This window comes from Zea mays, chromosome 7, assembly GCF_902167145.1.
Source record: "Zea mays cultivar B73 chromosome 7, Zm-B73-REFERENCE-NAM-5.0, whole genome shotgun sequence".
Classification (NCBI taxonomy): domain Eukaryota; kingdom Viridiplantae; phylum Streptophyta; class Magnoliopsida; order Poales; family Poaceae; genus Zea; species Zea mays.
In genome coordinates this window covers 181,176,950-181,197,132 of record NC_050102.1, presented here as the reverse complement: position 1 = coordinate 181,197,132, position 20,183 = coordinate 181,176,950, and the positions used below count along the sequence as shown (strand labels likewise).

Sequence of the window (20,183 nt, the reverse complement as noted above, 5' to 3'; positions counted from 1 at the left end):
CTATTTGATGCAAAAAAAAAAAAAAACATTGTTGTTCATGTTATCCCCTGAAATCACATTAGTTCGGATGTGGAGTGAATATTCTTACATATTAATTAATTAATTACAAGCCTGATTTCATGGATTGATTTAGACTTGACGAGATGTGTAATTGAAAACAATGTACGCGCGCGGTTTTTTCGTCGGAAAGAAGGAAGGAAGGAAAAAACCGCAGCTGCACACACACGAATGACATGACACAAGTGCGTGCGACAGGGTGTACACACATCATCACTCCCGGGTTGATCCCTATCGCATTGGCATGGGGACAAACCGCTCCTCGTGCATGGCCTGCACTGCACACCCCTAGTGACCTGGACGATGAATGGACAGATATATACGGCATCGTCTTTCTTTGCACACAGACACAGCGCGTCTTAGCTTCTGGGAGAAGCGGCCGAGGAATCTGTCATGGACATGTCACTGGAGATACATGATCCACCCAAAAGCCTCCTGCATTGGGAGTGTTGAGGCACAAGCACAACACACGCAGGCCAGCCGCAGTGATGCACAAGCCGCCTCGCCGCCGGTCACTATAAAAACAGACGCCTCGGGGCCTCAAACCATCATCAACTGATCAAACAGACAACCCTATACTGCTACAACACACACACAGACACATGCATAATGGTTGGTACATGGTAAAACTATAGCAATCTAAGGTCGATCGCTCGTCTAGCTACACCACTATCACCAGTACCACCTCCATGGTTTCTTGACTGATAGATAGACGGACGAGAATGAAGAAGCTAGCTAGCTACTAGATATATCATCAGTAGAGTGTTCAGTTGTTGATGATGGCCTCCTCCTTGCCCCTGGTCACCACTGGGCTGCGCCATCCTCCGCAGCAGCAGTCGCCGAGGGTGGTCCTGCAGAGCGAGGACCCGACCGAGTGGTGCGCGTGGGCGCACCAGGGGCACCGCCTGTGGGTGGCCATGCCGGACTCCTTCTGGGTGTACACGTACAAGGTGGACCGGTGCCCGTTCCGGGGCAACCACGTGTGGACGACGTGCCCGTACGCGCACTGGGGGGAGCGCGCGCGCCGCCGCGACCCCAGCCGCTACGCGTACGCCGCCGCGACGTGCCCGGACTACGCCGACTCCAAGCGCCGGAACCGCCTGGCCGGGTCCACCGCGCCCCCCACCTGCGCGCGCGGCCTCCGCTGCGGCTTCGCGCACGGCGTCTTCGAGACGTGGCTGCACCCCACCAGGTTCCGCACCCGCATGTGCGAGGCCGGCGCCGGGTGCAGCCGCCGGGTCTGCTTCTTCGCGCACTGCCTCGCGCAGCGCAGGCGCGAGGACGACCTGGTCCTGCCGCTCGTCGTCTTCCCCGCCATCACCATGCCGCCCCCGCTACCGCTACCGCTGCCGCTGCCGCCGCTGGCCTTCGTTGTCCCGAACAACCCGCTGCCGCCCGTACCACCCGCCCTCCCCTGCCCCCGCTCGGTCTCGGTCGTCGCCCATCAGGTTGATCGCGTCACGCAGGCCATGCAGCAGGGCCGCAGCGTGCGCCTGCTTACGCGCGCCGATGCCGATGCCGCTTCGTCGTCGTCGTCGTATTTTTCCTCCTCCCGTGCCCCTGCTAGTAATGCTGCTGTGGCCACGGCGCCGGGCGACGACGAGGATATCGACATCGTCGCCATTGTCACCGGCTGCTGCCTCGCCTCCGAGGAAGAATCTAAGGCTGCCGGCGGCGGCGACTACCCGCACTTGGACCTCAACCTCATCATGGACATCGTGAGGATGAACTAGATAGCTACAAATTAAAGATATACCTGCCAGGTAAGGATCAAGCACAGTGCGTTCGTCTTCGTCCACACGTATACGAACGAACACTCACGGCCGGCCGGGTATATAGCTTCTGACGTTGTTTTCATTTGTTTCTGTCTGCATTGCTACTGCTACTATGTTACATGTGACGGCGGCGCAGTGCATGGCGTCCATGCGTGCGCTTGGATGGTTCGGCGCCGCGACAGGTGGAGGAGGCGCCGCCGAAAGGAGGGACGGGACGCCAGCCGCAGCAGCAAGCATCATCGCCTCGTGCCCCTAGCTAGCTAGTATACACTGGCACGGCAGTATCGTATAATACATATTATTATACTAGTATAATGTAAGGTGTCATGTCCTTTATTTTGAACTTAACTGGATTAGTACCAGATGGAGTTTTGGACATGTATTGTGGTGTTGGATCCGTCTAGCTATATATGTGATGGATCTATATATGTGTCTGTAGCTATTTGTGGGCTTGTATGAATTTTGTGGAATGATGAATAATATGTGAATTAACAAATATGTTTACGTACTTTGGGTACAAACACTACTGGGAAGAAACAATCAATATCGGTTGGGAACTGGCTATACTGCTACAGTACCGGATTCGGTACTTTGCATCTAAGACTAAAGTCTACAACTTTAGTGTCGGTTGAAAAGACGGGTACTAAAGCTAGTACCTTAGAACCGGTTCCTGAATAAATCCATTACCAAATTTATCATCTTTAGTATTGGTTCCTGCATAGAACCATTACTAAAGGTATAATATTTAGTATCGGTTTCTAGCTAGAATCGTTACTACAGACTTTACTTTAGGATCGGTTCCTAGATAGAACTGTTACTGAATGTCTTTACTTTAGTACCGATTCTTGTATAGAACCGTCAGTAACGATGAAATCTTTAGTAGCGATTCTAGCCAAGAACCGATACTAAAGATGTATTAATGCTCTAGGAGAGTAATTAAACCCTAAAGGGATGTGAAATGCTGCATCATGCCGAGCCTAAACTTTTTTTTGTTGGTGCACATGTTTGAAATATTCAAATTTGTATTTGTGGTTTCATTGGATTTGAATTCAAAAGAAGAATATATAAATAAAAAGGATTAGAAATTCGGAAATAAAAAGAAAATGCAAAGAAGCCCGAATCCCCTTCCCCCTCGGCCTTTTGGCCCATGCGGCCCACCTAGCCCCCACACCCGCTTCCCCTCCTCGCTCTCTCTGCTAGGCGGGCCTGCCCTGTCAGCGCAGCCGCGCGCGCCCGCACTCCCTTTGCCCGTGGGCCCGGCTTGCCAGCCCCAGCCGCGTGCCCGCACCCGCCCTTCGCCCAATACCCCGTACCCCCCCCCCCCGCGCTGTCGTGGATGCGCCCACGACGCGCATCCCTCGGCAACCGCCCGCGCGCTCGTCCTATATTCACCCCCTGCTCCCCCCGTTTGGCCACCTCCATTTGCAAACCACACCTAGCTCACCCACTCTCACCTGCCCGTGCTCGAGCACCGCCTGGAGAACTTCCCGCGCTGAGCCGGAGCTCCGCCACGACCTCGCACCACGCTGGGCCTTGTGACCGCACCACGCTGGAGTCCCATCACCGCCTCGCCTGGAGTCACCGTTGCATCCACGCCCGAAGCCCACCAGCACCGCCCGAGGTAAGGATCGTCGGCCATCTTTTTTTTCTCCGCCTTTGCGTGTTCGCCGGTGAGGGTTGGCGGTGGTGCTTCGTCGTCGTGCCGCGTCCCTTCAACTAACCACCGGCGCCTGATGCCCCTCCTTCCCTGCGTCACCTTTGGCCACGGCCAACGACAAGGGCTTTGTTCATGGCCAAGGAAGACAATGACCCCGACACCCGGGGGCCACTGGCAGTCTCCCCGACGCCAACCTCTTCTCCCCTCTCTGTGACACTGACCAGCGAGCCCGGCCCTGCCGTGGCCCCACCCGTCAGGCACCCGCGCCCTGGCGTCCCGTCGCTCGTTCCCCTGCCCTGCCCGAGCCGCTGGCCTGTGGGCCTGTAACGCCCCGAATTTTTGAGTTGAATTTTTTTCTTTTCTCTATCGCTCGCTAAATTCGGGCGTTACCTCCCTTTCCCATTTCTTTTCGCAAAGACCCTACCTATTTCCAAAACTCCAAATCGTATAATAATAATAAACCCTAGGAGTATTTTATTTGGATTGTTGCACCATGCCGGTCCCTGCATATTTTTTTTTGGTGTGGATTGAATTTGTGAAATCCTGCTTTTAGAAAAATGATTAAAATGGGAAAAGACCCTTTCTTTTTCCCTTCCCTTTCTCCCCTCTCTCCCTTGGGCCGACATTCTCCTCATGCGGCCCATCTGGCGCGCCCCCCTCTTCTCCCGCGCCCCCCCCCTCGCGCCCCCTCTCCTGGGCCGGCTGGCCGGCTCGTGGCCCAACTCGACGGCTGGCGCGGCCCAGTCGGCCCCCGTTTTCTTCCCCTGCGCGGCCCACAGGCCGACTGGCTCGCGGCCCAGCCGCCTAGCGGCTTGCCCGCATCCGTCGCGCGCGTGCGCGCTGAGCAATCGCCCAGCCGCCGCCGCCCTCCCCGTGGGGCCCGCCTGTAAGTCTCCGTAGTCGCCCCCTGTTCATCTCCTCTCTCCCACGAACTCGCGATTTTCTCTCTCTCGCGCGCAAATCGCTCCCCCGACGCCCCTCTTCCTCCATCGCCCGGCTGCAGGAAAACCGCCGCCGTCCGCACGCGCCCTCGCCCATGGTGAGCCCGTCCTGCTCCCTTCGCCCTGTCCCCTTCCCCCTCCGTTCCTCACCTCGGCGTGCTCGGCGCGGCGGATGTCGTGGCGTGGCGGCGCGCGGCTCGCCCGCCCGCTTCCCCGGCTTGGTCCGGCGTCCGCTTCCCCCTCGCCTTGCGCCCAGCCAGGCGAGTTCGCCGTGGCGCGGCCCCTGCGCGCCCGCCCGCTCCCCTCGGCGTGGCGGCGCGTGGCTCGCTCGCCTGCCCGCTCCCCCGGCCCGGCCTCTGGCGCTCGGCCATGGAGGCGCGGCATCCCAGCCTCGGCGCGGGGCGCGCTCGCCCCGACCCCCCCTCCCCCTTCTCCCTCGCGCCCGTCCGGCTGGCGCGGCCCAGCGCGGCGTGCCCGCCGCGGCCCCGGCTCGGCCTTGCGCGTGGCCATGGCGGCTCGCCCGCCCGTGGTCGGCCTGGCCCCAGCCTTGCGCGCGGCATGGCGTGGCGGCGCAGCTCGCCTGTCCCCAGCTCGGCCGTGGCGGCTGGAGCTCGGCCACGGCGCCCCGCCCCGCCCCGCCCGCGCGGCGCCCCGCCTGTCTGCGGCTCGGCGCGGCCTTGCGCCCGCCCTATCCGACGTCGCGGCGTGGCTTGCCCGTCCGCGACCGCGGCCCGACCCGGCCAACGCCCGACGTCCTACGCAGCCCCGCCCGGCACGGTTTGCTCGCGTGGCTCGGCCGCGACGTCACGGCGTGGCGTGCCCCCGGGCGTCCTAGCTCGCTTGCGGCAGCCCGCGCGACTTGCTCGTGGCGGCCTCGCTCACTCGCTCGTGTGTGCGGTAGTGGTCCGTGGCCCCGCTCGCTCACCCGCGTAGTCTACTCGCCCGTACAACGCTTAACCATCACGCTTGGTCATTTATCTTTTAGGTGCGAATTGTCGCGCTACGATGTTCTTCGCCAATTAAAAGTGTTAGTACTAATTGAACTGTGTCAAGAAGCGGCAATAATTAGGCATGGGTTAATTATGCCTAGATAATAGCTATCCTTACACCTATATTAAATATCTGTTAGTATGACTACATGAAATGTAGTGGCTGAGTTCGTTCTTTCCCTTAACATGAATACAGCGAGTTGTCGAGAACGGTAAGGGTTATGTTATTTTCACTACTTCAAATGGTCGTTAGCGCTAAGCCATATGTCGTGTGTATGATTATGGGTTTCACCTTCTTATATGGTGTATTGTTTACCCTTCTGTTTTAAAATGTGAATGTATGATTGTGTTCGCATAGAGAGCGACCTGGTCGAGGAACCCGAAGAGCTCGCAGGAGAAGCCCCTGAGCAGCAGTCGGTTGGTGGAGGCAAGTGTCCTTTGACCTATCTCTGTCCTATTCATTCTTTAATTCACCTCCTGCATTACACATTTATATTTAAGGATTGACTAGCTTTTGTTATCCATGTCCTTGTTTACCTAGTTGGGTCAAACTCTAATCAATGAACATGATGAGATTATATATGATACGCTGTTTTCCCTTCTCTTATTATGATGTTGTACTTGTGGTCTTCAAGGGGGCTCGAGTGGTTTCTCGAGTGCCTCTCCGTAAGGACCTGTTCGATGGATGACCGTCCGGGAAAACAGTGCAACCATGAGGGTGGAGTGGGACGCCCTTAGCTGAATAATTAGAGGAACCGGGGCGTAGTTCGCTTAGCCGTTGTGCCGTCAATGGGGCTCGGTGTATGCGGCTCGCTCTGCCAAGGTTGATTTGTCCCTTGGGGAGGAGTGCGGTACATTTAGGAAACCTAACGGGCGGCTACAACCCCGGGGAATCTTTGTAAAGGCTACGTAGTGATGCCCTGCTGGACCACCTAGGTAGTGGTCAATGGGGAGTAGCTCTCTCCGGGCAGAAAGGGAATCACGACTTGTGGGTAAAGTGCACAACCTCTGCAGAGTGTTTGAAAACTGATATATCAGCCGTGCTCGCGGTTATGAGTGGCCAAGGGAGCTCCAATGATTAGTGGTACTTGATCAGAGACATTTTGGTTTACAGATGGCAATGAGATCGATGGTTTCTAGTATTGACTATGGTAATGGTAAGTGGTATTTTTTCCATTTGGAAAGAGTACGTTTGGGTTAATAACGTGGGTTAATTCTAAAACTTGGCTTTCTCTACTAGTAAATAATAATCTGACCAACTAAAAGCAACTGCTTGACTTACCCCCCACATAAAGCTAGTCCACTACAGCCAAACAGGATACTTGCTGAGTATGTTGATGTGTACTCACTCTTGCTCTACACACCAACCCCCCCATCCCCAGGTTGTCAGCATTGCAACCACTGCTCAGGCGAAGATGAAGCTGTGGAAGGAGACTTCCAGGAGTTCCAAGACTACGACGAGTTCTAGGTGTGGGTTAGCGGCAACCCCCAGTCGGCTGCCTGTGAAGGCCGCGGTTATCTACGTTTCGTTTTCGCACTTTGATTTATTGTAAAGACTATGTGGACGTCTCAGACGTATGATGTAATCGACTATTATTTCCCCTTTTAATACTATTTGAGCACTGTGTGATGATGTCCATGTTATGTAACTGCTGTGTATGTGAATTGCTGATCCTGGCACGTACACGGTTCGCATTCGGTTTGCCTTCTAAAACTGGGTGTGACATAAGTGGTATCAAAGCCAGGCTGACTGTAGGACCGCTAACCTAGAATAGAATGGTCGTTCTAAGGACTATAGACCTCTGTCCCTGCCTTGACTTTGATATCCCTTCAAAAGTTGGTCATACCGACCAAACCTATGTTCTACTATATATTATACCTTGCTGAAAAATTGTGTTTTATTCTAATTCTTCATTTATTTATGATTCATTATTTGCTGGTCATATTAATTCTGTTCTCACTCTTTTGCTTGCGATGTCTTTTGTAGATGGCTCGACTTAGACACACTGCACGAAAGTCCGTCATCCCCTTCTTACCCTCCCGCCTTGCTGAGCGCCCGCTTTGCCGTCCCGTGGCCGGACAGTCCAGCCGCTTGGAGAGACTGCACCACCGCCTGCATGAGGAGCAGGAACGTCGACGACAGGAGCAGCAGGGCTCTTCCTTCTCGCTCCAACAGGAGATAGAGTCCGTGAGGAGCTGCTCCCCTGTGCTTCCCCTGGAGGCGCCCCCTGCACCACCACTGGGCGCCCCAGCCTCTGGAGTAGCTGCTGGAGGAGACCCAGACGACGGAGGTGGCGACGACAGCTCGAGCCACGACACCGACTTCTCTGCTGACCATGAGCTGGAAGGATGGGTTGCTCGACCCATCACTCGCGACGCTGCTCGCGGGTGTCACTTCCACGATGCGCTCGACGCCCTGCTACGTCGGGCACTTAACCGGTGTACTTGGTCCATCGAGTATCGCTGTGTGGTCTACCAGCACAGTCGCGGGGTCTACCCGGACCGCTGGGAGGCGACCTGCTTGGTGCGCCGTCCGGAGAACAGTCTCCAGGGTGCGGAGGCCTGCTCAGAGCACTATTCTATCTCTGAGCGGGACTCGGCTGAGGCGGCCATGCAAGATGCTGCACGACGTGCGCTTTCGCACTACTGCTCGGTTCTCGGTGGGGTAGCTGACGGTCTTGACCTGAAGTATTACCCCTGCCATCCATCTGGCAGCACAGGAGGCGTGATTGTCTCACCTGTCGGTGAGGACAATCCTAGGTTGAGCAGCATAGTCAACTTAGCCGCCATGCTGAACACGGAGCTGGACCATGCATTAGACGAGTTGAGTAGGGCTCGTGCTGAGATCGCCCTGTTGCGGGCTGAGCGCGCGGAGCGTCGTCACCTGGATGGTGGTTCCCCCGCTCCCGTTGGGACTCAGCACCCGTACCGCTCCCCTCGGCGTGGACACCAGTCTTATGGCAACCCCGACTGCAAGACCAAGATAGACTTGGAACCATAGATTGTCAGTGTGGAGTCTTGTAATAAGTGATTAATATAGAAGTTTTACTCTTAGTCTTAGTCTCAGTCTTAACGTTAGTCTCGCTCTTAGTTAGTCTTAGTTAGACAGGGTAGTTTGCTATATCCTGTGCATTTATGGTTGTCATGATGAACTATGTTTGGTTTGGATCTTTGTAATGACTGTCACCAGAGTGTGGGTATCCCCTGCATTTTGGTTTACCTATCATGTTAATGGAGTTAGTTATATAGTTGGGAAACCTTTTATTCCACTTTCCTCTTTATCTGAGAAGCTGTGTGGTCTGTGTTGGAGATCAGTGAAGATGTTCATCTGTTCAGTGCTGTTGAAGGATTCTATACTCTTTTCTTATGCTGCAGGATTTGCCAGATCAGTTCTGATGTGTGGTTGCATTCTGCAGATGTCAGAGAACAGGCGCAGAGGAGGAAGGCGTGCTCAGCAGGAAGAGGTGCCCCAGCAACAGCACCTGCCGCCCCCGCCCCCGATGTCGATCGAGCAGATGTTTCTGATGCAGACTCAGGCAGTTCAAGCCATCGGTCAGACTCTGGCCGCCATTCAGCAGCAGCAGCAGCAGGCCCCACCATAGCCTTAGATGCCTCAGATGCCCAGAGACAAGCGTGCTGAGTTCATGAGAGGTCATCCACCGACGTTTGCTCACTCTTCTGACCCCATGGATGCTGAAGACTGGCTGCGCACTGTGGAGCGGGAGTTGCATACCGCTCAGTGCGATGACAGGGAGAAAGTCCTGTATGGTCCCCGTCTGTTGAGAGGAGCAGCCCAGTCATGGTGGGAGTCTTACCTCGCCACCCATGCCCACCCTGACGCCATCACCTGGGAAGAGTTCAGGGGTAGCTTCCGTCAGTACCATGTTCCTGCAGGTCTGATGACAGTGAAGAAGGAGGAGTTCCTGGCTCTCAAACAAGGGTCATTGTCTGTCAGTGAATACCGGGACAGATTTCTGCAGCTGTCTCGCTATGCTCCTGAAGATGTCAACACCGACGCCAAGCGGCAGTACCGTTTCCTGAGAGGCTTGGTTGACCCTCTGCATTATCAGCTGATGAATCACACCTTCTCGACGTTCCATCACCTGATTGACAGAGCAATCATGACAGAAAGGAAGCGTAAAGAGATGGAGGATCGTAAGCGCAAGATCAGTGGACCCCAGCCTGGAAGCAGCAATCGTCCTCGTTTCTCAGGCAATCAACCTCAGCAGTTCAGGCAGAACCAACGTCCACCTCAGCAGCATCAGCAATTCCAAAGGCAGTATCCTCAGCACCAGTATCAGAACCGTCAGAGAAATCAGTCAGGAGGTCAGTTTCAGAGGCAGAATCAGCAGGCACCTTGTCTTCCTGCCCCAGCAGCCCAGCAGAACAGCCAAGCAGCACCAGCTCAGGTTGGAAACAGAGCATGTTTCCACTGTGGAGAGCAAGGCCACTGGGTGATGCAATGTCCGAAGAAGGCAGCCCAGCAGCAGTCAGGCCCCAATGCCCCAGCAAAGCAGAACGTGTCTCAGCCTGGAGCAGGCAATCGCTCTCAGCCGCGCTATAATCATGGAAGGCTGAACCACTTGGAGGCTGAAGCAGTTCAGGAGACCCCCGGCATGATAGTAGGTATGTTCCCAGTCGACTCCCATATTGCAGAAGTGTTATTTGATACTGGAGCAACGCATTCTTTCATTACTGCATCATGGGTAGAAGCACATAATCTTCCAATTACTACCATGTCAACCCCCATTCGAATTGACTCAGCCGGTGGTAGGATTCGAGCCGATAGCATTTGTTTGAATGTATGTGTGGAAATAAGGGAGATAGCGTTTCCCGCCAACCTTATAGTAATGGGTACTCAGGGAATAGATGTCATCCTAGGGATGAATTGGCTAGATAAGTATCAGGCAGTTATCAGTTGTGATCAAAGGACCATCAAGTTGGTGTCCTCACTAGGAGAGGAAGTGGTGACCGAGTTAGTCCCGCCTGAGCCAAAGAAAGGAAGTTGTTATCAGATAGCTGTCGATAGCAGTGAAGTAGACCCAATTGAGAGTATCAGGGTTGTGTCCGAGTTCCCAGATGTGTTTCCCAAGGACTTACCGGGTATGCCACCGGAGCGGAAAGTTGAGTTTGCCATAGAGCTTCTTCCTGGAACCGCCCCTATCTTTAAGAGAGCCTACAGAATATCTGGACCAGAGTTGGTTGAACTTAAGAAGCAGATTGATGAGCTGTCAGAGAAAGGTTACATCCGGCCAAGCACCTCGTCTTGGGCCGCCCCTGTCCTATTTGTGGAGAAGAAAGATGGCACCAAAAGGATGTGTATCGATTATCGAGCTTTGAATGAAGTCACGATCAAGAATAAGTACCCTTTGCCCAGAATAGAAGATCTGTTCGACCAGTTGAGAGGAGCCAGTGTGTTCTCCAAGATTGATCTGAGATCAGGTTATCATCAGCTCAGGATCCGACCTTCGGACATTCCGAAGACGGCATTCACTACCAAGTATGGGTTGTATGAGTTCACAGTGATGTCTTTTGGTTTGACCAATGCCCCAGCGTTCTTCATGAATCTGATGAACAGTGTATTCATGGACTATCTCGATAAGTTTGTGGTGGTATTCATCGACGACATTCTGATTTATTCCCAAAGCGAAGAAGAACATGCAAATCACTTGAGGATGATATTGCGGAGATTGCGAGAGCACCAGTTGTATGCAAAGTTGAGCAAGTGTGAATTCTGGATCCATGAAGTCCTGTTCTTGGGTCACATAATCAATGAAGAAGGATTGGCTGTGGATCCAAAGAAAGTGGCAGACATTTTGAACTGGAAAGCGCCAACGGATACTCGAGGAATCAAGAGTTTCATTGGAATGGCCGGATATTATCGGCGATTCATTGAAGGGTTTTCGAAGATTGCGAAACCAATGACAGCGTTGCTAGGCAACAAGGTTGAGTTCAAGTGGACTCAGAGATGCCAAGAGGCCTTCGAAGCGCTGAAAGAGAAGCTGACAACAGCGCCTGTCCTAGTCTTGCCTGATGTGCACAAGCCCTTCTCGGTGTATTGTGACGCTTGTTACACAGGTTTGGGATGTGTGTTGATGCAAGAGGGAAGAGTTGTGGCTTACTCGTCCCGACAGCTGAAGGTTCATGAGAAGAATTACCCAATCCATGATCTAGAGCTGGCAGCAGTGGTTCACGCACTGAAGACATGGAGGCACTATCTGTATGGACAGAAATGTGATGTTTACACAGACCACAAGAGTCTGAAGTACATATTCACTCAGTCAGAGTTGAATATGAGGCAGCGAAGATGGTTAGAGTTGATCAAAGACTATGAGTTGGAGATTCACTACCATCCAGGCAAAGCAAACGTAGTGGCAGATGCTTTGAGCAGAAAGAGTCAAGTCAATCTGATGGTCGCTCGTCCGATACCTTATGAGTTGGCCAAGGAGTTTGACAGGTTGAGTCTCGGGTTTCTGAACAATTCGCGAGGAGTCACAGTTGAGTTGGAACCTACCTTGGAGCGAGAAATCAAAGAAGCGCAGAAGAATGATGAAAAGATCAGTGAGATTCGGCGACTGATTCTAGATGGCAGAGGCAAAGATTTTCGTAAAGATGCAGAAGGTGTGATATGGTTCAAAGACCGCTTGTGCGTTCCCAATGTCCAATCCATTCGGGAGTTGATTCTCAAGGAAGCTCATGAGACTGCTTATTCGATTCACCCTGGTAGTGAGAAGATGTATCAGGATCTGAAGAAGAAATTCTGGTGGCACGGAATGAAGAGGGAAATCGCAGAGCATGTGGCTATGTGCGATAGTTGTCGAAGAATTAAGGCAGAGCACCAAAGACCAGCTGGATTGTTGCAACTGTTGCAAATTCCTCAGTGGAAATGGGATGAAATCGATATGGATTTCATAGTTGGATTGCCTCGCACTCGAGCCGGCTACGATTCTATTTGGGTAGTAGTGGACCGTTTGACCAAGTCAGCCCACTTCATACCTGTCAAGACCAACTATAGCAGTGCAGTATTGGCAGAGTTGTATATGTCTCGGATCGTTTGTCTTCATGGTGTGCCAAAGAAGATAGTGTCAGACAGAGGAACGCAGTTCACCTCTCATTTCTGGCAGCAGTTGCATGAAGCCTTGGGTACACATCTGAATTTCAGTTCAGCTTATTATCCGCAGACAGATGGCCAGACCGAAAGGACCAATCAAATTCTCGAAGATATGTTGAGAGCCTGTGCGCTGCAAGATCAGTCCGGATGGGATAAGCGATTGCCTTATGTAGAGTTCTCCTATAACAACAGTTACCAGGCCAGTTTGAAGATGTCACCATTTCAAGCGCTCTATGGGAGGAGTTGTAGAACTCCGTTGCAATGGGATCAGCCTGGGGAAAAGCAAGTGTTCGGGCCAGACATTTTGCTTGAAGCCGAAGAGAACATCAAGATGGTTCGAGAAAACCTGAAGATAGCGCAATCGAGGCAGCGAAGCTATGCAGACACAAGAAGAAGAGAGCTGAGTTTTGAAGTCGGAGACTTTGTCTATCTGAAAGTGTCACCGATTAGAGGAGTCAGAAGATTCGGAGTCAAAGGCAAGCTAGCACCCCGCTACATTGGTCCGTACCAGATTCTCGCAAAGCGTGGAGAAGTGGCCTATCAGCTCAGTCTGCTAGAGAATTTGTCCGTAGTGCATGATGCCTTTCATGTGTCTCAGTTGAAGAAGTGCTTGCGTGTGCCAGAAGAGCAGTTGCCAGTGGAAGGTCTTGAAGTCCAGGAGGACTTGACCTATGTTGAGAAGCCAGTGCAAATCCTTGAGGTTGCAGACAGAGTCACCCGAAGGAAGACCATCAGAATGTGCAAAGTCAGGTGGGATCACCATTCAGAGGAAGAAGCAACCTGGGAGCGTGAAGATGATCTGATGGCTAAATACCCTGAGCTCTTTGCTAGCCAACCTTGAATCTCGAGGGCGAGATTCTTTTAAGGGGGATAGGTTTGTAACGCCCCGAATTTTTGAGTTGAATTTTTTTTCTTTTCTCTATCGCTTCCCATTTCTTTTCGCAAAGACCCTACCTATTTCCAAAACTCCAAATCGTATAATAATAATAAACCCTAGGAGTATTTTATTTGGATTGTTGCACCATGCCGGTCCCTGCATATTTTTTTTGGTGTGGATTGAATTTGTGAAATCCTGCTTTTAGAAAAATGATTAAAATGGGAAAAAGACCCTTTCTTTTTCCCTTCCCTTTCTCCCCTCTCTCCCTTGGGCCGACATTCTCCTCCTGCGGCCCATCTGGCACGCCCCCCTCTTCTCCCGCGCCCCCCCCCTCGCGCCCCCTCTCCTGGGCCGGCTGGCGGCCCAACTCGACGACTGGTGTGGCCCAGTCGGCCCCCGTTTTCTTCCCCTGCGCGGCCCACAGGCCGGCTGGCTCGCGGCCCAGCTGCCTAGCGGCTTGCCCGCATCCGTCGCGCGCGTGCGCGCTGAGCAATCGCCCAGCCGCCGCCGCCCTCCCCGTGGGGCCCGCCTGTAAGTCTCCGTAGTCGCCCCCTGTTCATCTCCTCTCTCCCACGAACTCGCGATTTTCTCTCTCTCGCGCGCAAATCGCTCCCCCGACGCCCCTCTTCCTCCATCGCCCGGCTGCAGGAAAACCACCGCCGTCCGCATGCGCCCTCGCCCACGGTGAGCCCGTCTTGCTCCCTTCGCCCCGTCCCCTTCCCCCTCCGTTCCTCACCTCGGCGTGCTCGGCGCGGCGGATGTCGTGGCGTGGCGGCGCGCGGCTCGCCCGCCCGCTTCCCCGGCTTGGTCTGGCGTCCGCTTCCCCCTTGCCCTGCGCCCAGCCAGGCGAGTTCGCAGTGGCGCGGCCCCTGCGCGCCCGCCCGCTCCCCTCGGCGTGGCGGCGCGTGGCTCGCTCGCCTGCCCGCTCCCCCGACCCGGCCTCTGGCGCTCGGCCATGGAGGCGCGGCATCCCGGCCTCGGCGCGGGGCGCGCTCGCCCCGACCCCCCCTCCCCCTTCTCCCTCGCGCCCGTCCGGCTGGCGCGGCCCAGCGCGGCATGCCCGCCGCGGCCCCGGCTCGGCCTTGCGCGCGGCCATGGCGGCTCGCCCGCCCGTGGTCGGCCTGGCCCCAGCCTTGCGCGCGGCATGGCGTGGCGGCGCAGCTCGCCTGTCCCCAGCTCGGCCGTGGCGGCTGGAGCTCGGCCACGACGCCCCGCCCCGCCCGCGCGGCGCCCCGCCTGCCTGCGGCTCGGCGCGGCCTTGCGCCCGCCCTATCTGACGTCGCGGCGTGGCTTGCCCGTCCGCGACCGCGGCCCGACCCGGCCAACGCCCGACGTCCTGCGCAGCCCCGCCCGGCATGGTTTGCTCGTGTGGCTCGGCCGCGACGTCGCGGCGTGGCGTGCCCCCGGGCGTCCCAGCTCGCTTGCGGCAGCCCGCGCGACTTGCTCGTGGCGGCCTCGCTCACTCGCTCGTGTGTGCGGCAGTGGTCCGCGGCCCCGCTCGCTCACCCGCGTAGTCTGCTCGCCCGTACAACGCTTAACCATCACGCTTGGTCATTTATCTTTTAGGTGCGAATTGTCGCGCTACGATGTTCTTCGCCAATTAAAAGTGTTAGTACTAATTGAACTGTGTCAAGAAGCGGCAATAATTAGGCATGGGTTAATTATGCCTAGATAATAGCTATCCTTACACCTATATTAAATATCTGTTAGTATGACTACATGAAATGTAGTGGCTGAGTTCGTTCTTTCCCTTAACATGAATATAGCGAGTTGTCGAGAACGGTAAGGGTTATGTTATTTTCACTACTTCAAATGGTCGTTAGCGCTAAGCCATATGTCGTGTGTATGATTATGGGTTTCACCTTCTTATATGGTGTATTGTTTACCCTTCTGTTTTAAAATGTGAATGTATGATTGTGTTCGCATAGAGAGCGACCTGGTCGAGGAACCCGAAGAGCTCGCAGGAGAAGCCCCTGAGCAGCAGTCGGTTGGTGGAGGCAAGTGTCCTTTGACCTATCTCTGTCCTATTCATTCTTTAATTCACCTCCCGCATTACACATTTATACTTAAGGATTGACTAGTTTTTGTTATCCATGTCCTTGTTTACCTAGTTGGGTCGGATTAGTATTATTTAGCTCTATGCTATTGCTCAAACTCTAATCAATGAACATGATGAGATTATATATGATACGCTGTTTTCCCTTCTCTTATTATGATGTTGTAGTTGTGGTCTTCAAGGGGGCTCGAGTGGTTTCTCGAGTGCCTCTCCGTAAGGACCTGTTCGATGGATGACCGCCCGGGAAAACAGTACAACCATGAGGGTGGAGTGGGACGCCCTTAGCTGAATAATTAGAGGAACCGGGGCGTAGTTCGCTTAGCCGTTGTGTCGTCAATGGGGCTCGGTGTATGCGGCTCGCTCTGCCAAGGTTGATTTGTCCCTTGGGGAGGAGTGCGGTACATTTAGGAAACCTAATGGGCGGCTACAGCCCCGGGGAATCTTTGTAAAGGCTACGTAGTGATGCCCTGCTGGACCACCTAGGTAGTGGTCAATGGGGAGTAGCTCTCTCTGGGCAGAAAGGGAATCACGGCTTGTGGGTAAAGTGCACAACCTCTGCAGAGTGTTTGAAAACTGATATATCAGCCGTGCTCGCGGTTATGAGCGGCCAAGGGAGCTCCAATGATTAGTGGTACTTGATCAGAGACATTTTGGTTTACAGATGGCAATGAGATCGATGGTTTCTAGTATTGACTATGGTAATGGTAAGTGGTATTTTTTCCATTTGGAAAGAGTACGTTTGGGTTAATAACGTGGGTTAATTCTAAAACTTGGCTTTCTCTACTAGTAAATAATAATCTGACCAACTAAAAGCAACTGCTTGACTTACCCCCCCCCCACATAAAGCTAGTCCACTACAACCAAACAGGATACTTGCTGAGTATGTTGATGTGTACTCACTCTTGCTCTACACACCAAACCCCCCCATCCCCAGGTTGTCAGCATTGCAACCACTGCTCAGGCGAAGATGAAGCTGTGGAAGGAGACTTCCAGGAGTTCCAAGACTACGACGAGTTCTAGGTGTGGGTTAGCGGCAACCCCCAGTCGGCTGCCTATGAAGGCCGCGGTTATCTACGTTTCGTTTTCGCACTTTGATTTATTGTAAAGACTATGTGGACGTCTCAGACGTATGATGTAATCGACTATTATTTCCCCTTTTAATACTATTTGAGCACTGTGTGATGATGTCCATGTTATGTAACTGCTGTGTACGTGAATTGCTGATCCTGGCACGTACACGGTTCGCATTCGGTTTGCCTTCTAAAACCGGGTGTGACAGGGCCCCGCACGTTAGACACCCGCGCGCCCGTGCGCTCGCCCACAATTTCAATTCTGAACCGTTGATCCGAGATCCAACAGCCAAGGAAACCCGATACCCCTTCAGATTGTCGTTTTGTAAAAGGAACCCTCAGTTCCCTGGAAATAGAACCCTCTGTCATTAGTTCTTATAGTCGTGCCCTGGTTTCTTGCAGAGGGAACCCCGGGGTTGTGTTTATTTAGAAAAATAGGTTGATGTGTACTCACCCTTGCTTAAAAACTCCCAGCCCCAGGTTGTACCCATTGCAATCAGTGCTCAGGAAAGATGAAGGCAACATGGAGGACTTTCAGGAGTTTCAGGACTTCGTTAAGTTCTAATTTTGTTTAGTGGCAAACCCCCAGTCAGCTGCTTGTGAAGGCCTTCTCATACTATGTTTCATATTCGCACTTTGATTATGATTATGACTTAGGATAATGACTCTATGCATGTCTTGGACATCTTGATGTAATAAAGTACTATTTCCGATGTTATTTTGAGCAATGGGTGATGATGTCCAACTGTGTAATCGTTGTGTACTTGAGTTTTTGATCATGGCACGTACATGGTTCGCATTCGGTTTGCCTTCTAAAACCGGGTGTGACAATCCACTCCGTCATGGGCAAAATAGACCAACCCCTAGGTTTTCGATCTGATGGCCATGCGCTCCACACGAAGTTGCTTCGCCTTGACGCACCCTTCGCTGACGCCAAGTGTCGCCGCTGGTTCCCTCCGGAAGTGCCGCCATCGAGTTTTGTGGCCCAAACTCAGCAAAAACCTGACATCCGTAGCATAGGGTGGTTTTGAGGTTCAACCACCAAACCGTTGTGAGTATCGCACCGCGTGCGCGTCCTCCACGACCAAACGTGTGTCTTGCTAGTCCTCGACCGAGCCAACAACACGGTCCACTCCACCATGTCCTCACACGATTACATGTCCCAGGTGTCAGCCACCACGACTGGTCACCCCGCTGCTCTGATCCATCAGCCAAGACCCAGGACTCCTCTGTCACCGCTCCCGGTCCATTAGCATGAGCCCACATGACCTTCACCTCAACTGTCGACCACTGTCCCTATGCTCCACACTTGCACACCACAAATCGGCCGACATGGTTGCACATATATAATCTCACACTCTGGTCAATTGACTAACTACCCTAGAGTGCTATGCGTTGACAATCACTCATCATCAACCCAAACCACAAGAGACAAGTCAACCTTGTGTTCACACTCATGTTAGCATGTTGCAATTATTCATGGTTACATTTCTCTTAAGACATGATGATCTGATTTCTTAACTTATATGCCAATAAAATAATACAAGTAACACATTTCTTTTAAAGGAACGTTATCCTTCAAATATTTTAATAATATAGTTATTACCTCATTAGAAGACCTAAAAGCAATAATATCATCTACATAAATGAGCATATACATAGTAATGTCTGATCTTTGATGGATGAAAGAAGATGCATCAAACTTAAATGAGACAAAGTTAAATTCATGCAAACTACTGCTCAACCTTGAATACCATGCCCTATGCACTTGTTTTAATCCATAAAATGCTTTTATCAACCTTGCAAACATGGAATGGATTTTGTTTGTCATCGCACCCACGAGGTTGTCTCATGTACACTTCCTCTTCTAGAACACCATCGTGCATGTAAGTGACAACATGACTTGAGATATTGTAAGTGACAAAAAATAAGTCATACAATAGCAACTGTAACAACAATACTAAAAGTATCCTCAAAATCAATGCTATATTTTGGTTTAAACCCTTTTCCAACTAATCATGCTTTGTATCTGTTTATAGACCCATATGCTCTTTTCTTAGCTTTGTAGACCTACTTATAGTCAGTGATATTATTCCCTTTTGGTGGAAACTCAAGGTGTCAAATTTTGTTCTTGTTCAATGCTTCAAGCTCTACATCTATGGCTTCTACCCAATCAGGATAAGTGATTGCTAAATCTATGGATTTTGTTCCTCATGTTGCAGTGAACAGAGAGTATATAATTGTGCCATCAATATAACCTTTTTAGTTTAGAAATGCCTAACTTTGATATTAAATTAATTTCTTCAAATTATAGAACAAAAATTACCTACAAACCAATCTCCACACTTGAACCAACTTTTATGGTCCCCCTCCTATGTGGTTCACGCACGCGAGCCTTGACCACGTGTCGTAATAGGGCCAAGTGACAGGGGTGTGCCTCTAACCGAAGATCAATGTTGCATAAAGGAGGCTAGATTTAGATGCTCCTTGTCACACACGCCGGTGGTTGGTGTGGGGGACAGATATCCCCCGGGTCCACTAGAAGGCAAGAAGGCCTCGCGAAGGGCCTCAGGCCCATTATTTCGCAAGGCCATCCCTTCGTGGGCTAGGGGAGGAACTTTCGGCAGATTGGATCAACACGAGATCGGATCAACTCAAGCCCATGTGGTTCGCTGGATTCAAGCGCTATCTGCAGCAGTGATCCGATTCTCCCGCACAGCACCCTCAGACGTCAGAACTAATCGATGATAAGTCGGCAGGATCATAGGAAGATAAGTTTAGTCGGTTCACTATTGCTTAGGCGCACGTTGTTATCATATCCGCATGTATCGCCCCACGGTCGAGTATATAAGGCCTAGGGGCACCCCATCAAAAAGAATCATCTTCATCTTATTCATTAGTCATCCACTTAGCTCTCTAGCATCCCTCCTACTAGAGAATTCCTCTGTAACCTACCCCATAAAAGATCCACACCAGGACGTAGGGTGTTATGCGTCTCAAAGCGGCCCGAACCTGTGCAAAATTGTCTACTGTCTCTCGTGCATCTAGCACGAACCATTGAGCTACAGTCGGGTACACCGTCCTACTTCAAAAAGCACCTCGAGGGGTAACCCCAGGTGTGCGGTCGGACCCAAAACACCGACAGCTGGCGCGCCAGGTAGGGGGTGTGTCACTGATCTAAGCTAGCTCAATGGCCGTCACCTTCCAGCACAAGATCATCCTCCACCCTGGATCCGTATTCCACTTTGGAACCATTTCATCCGTGGTAGACAAGGAGGGAACTCTACATCGCATTGCGGACCCGCCGAAGAGAACCTTCCTCAACAATCTCCAGAAAAGTCAGAGCGAAGCAGGAAAAAGCGCAACCTCCAATGCTCCGAGCGAAAACTACCTCCTGCAAGCCAGGAACCGAGATCTGCTCGAAGAACCCCATTGTCCACCTCTTCTATGGAAAGATGGATGCGAATCACAAGGAAAAAGGAAACAAATGAGGTGAAGGCTCATCGAGCTGCTCTTCTAATACCTCCGCCCTCAAAGGAGAACAGAAAGAAGCTCGTCGCTACGACAGTTCCTTTCTACCCCGACGTCCTCTTCATCGAGGGAAGAGTGGAATCGACTCCCGTCTCTGACGATGAACCAACCGCGCCGGG

General features: G+C 52.5%; 1 protein-coding gene across 1 annotated transcript; it reads left to right on the top strand.

The window, feature by feature from the left end:
- The first annotated feature begins 623 nt into the window (after window positions 1-623).
- On the top strand, window positions 624-2,329 carry LOC100193688 (Zinc finger CCCH domain-containing protein 54). The gene is given in 2 exon segments (NM_001138780.1): window positions 624-1,820; window positions 1,969-2,329. A coding segment is annotated over 1 exon segment (957 nt). The 5' UTR covers window positions 624-833; the 3' UTR covers window positions 1,791-1,820; window positions 1,969-2,329.
- Window positions 2,330-20,183: the final 17,854 nt, after the last annotated feature.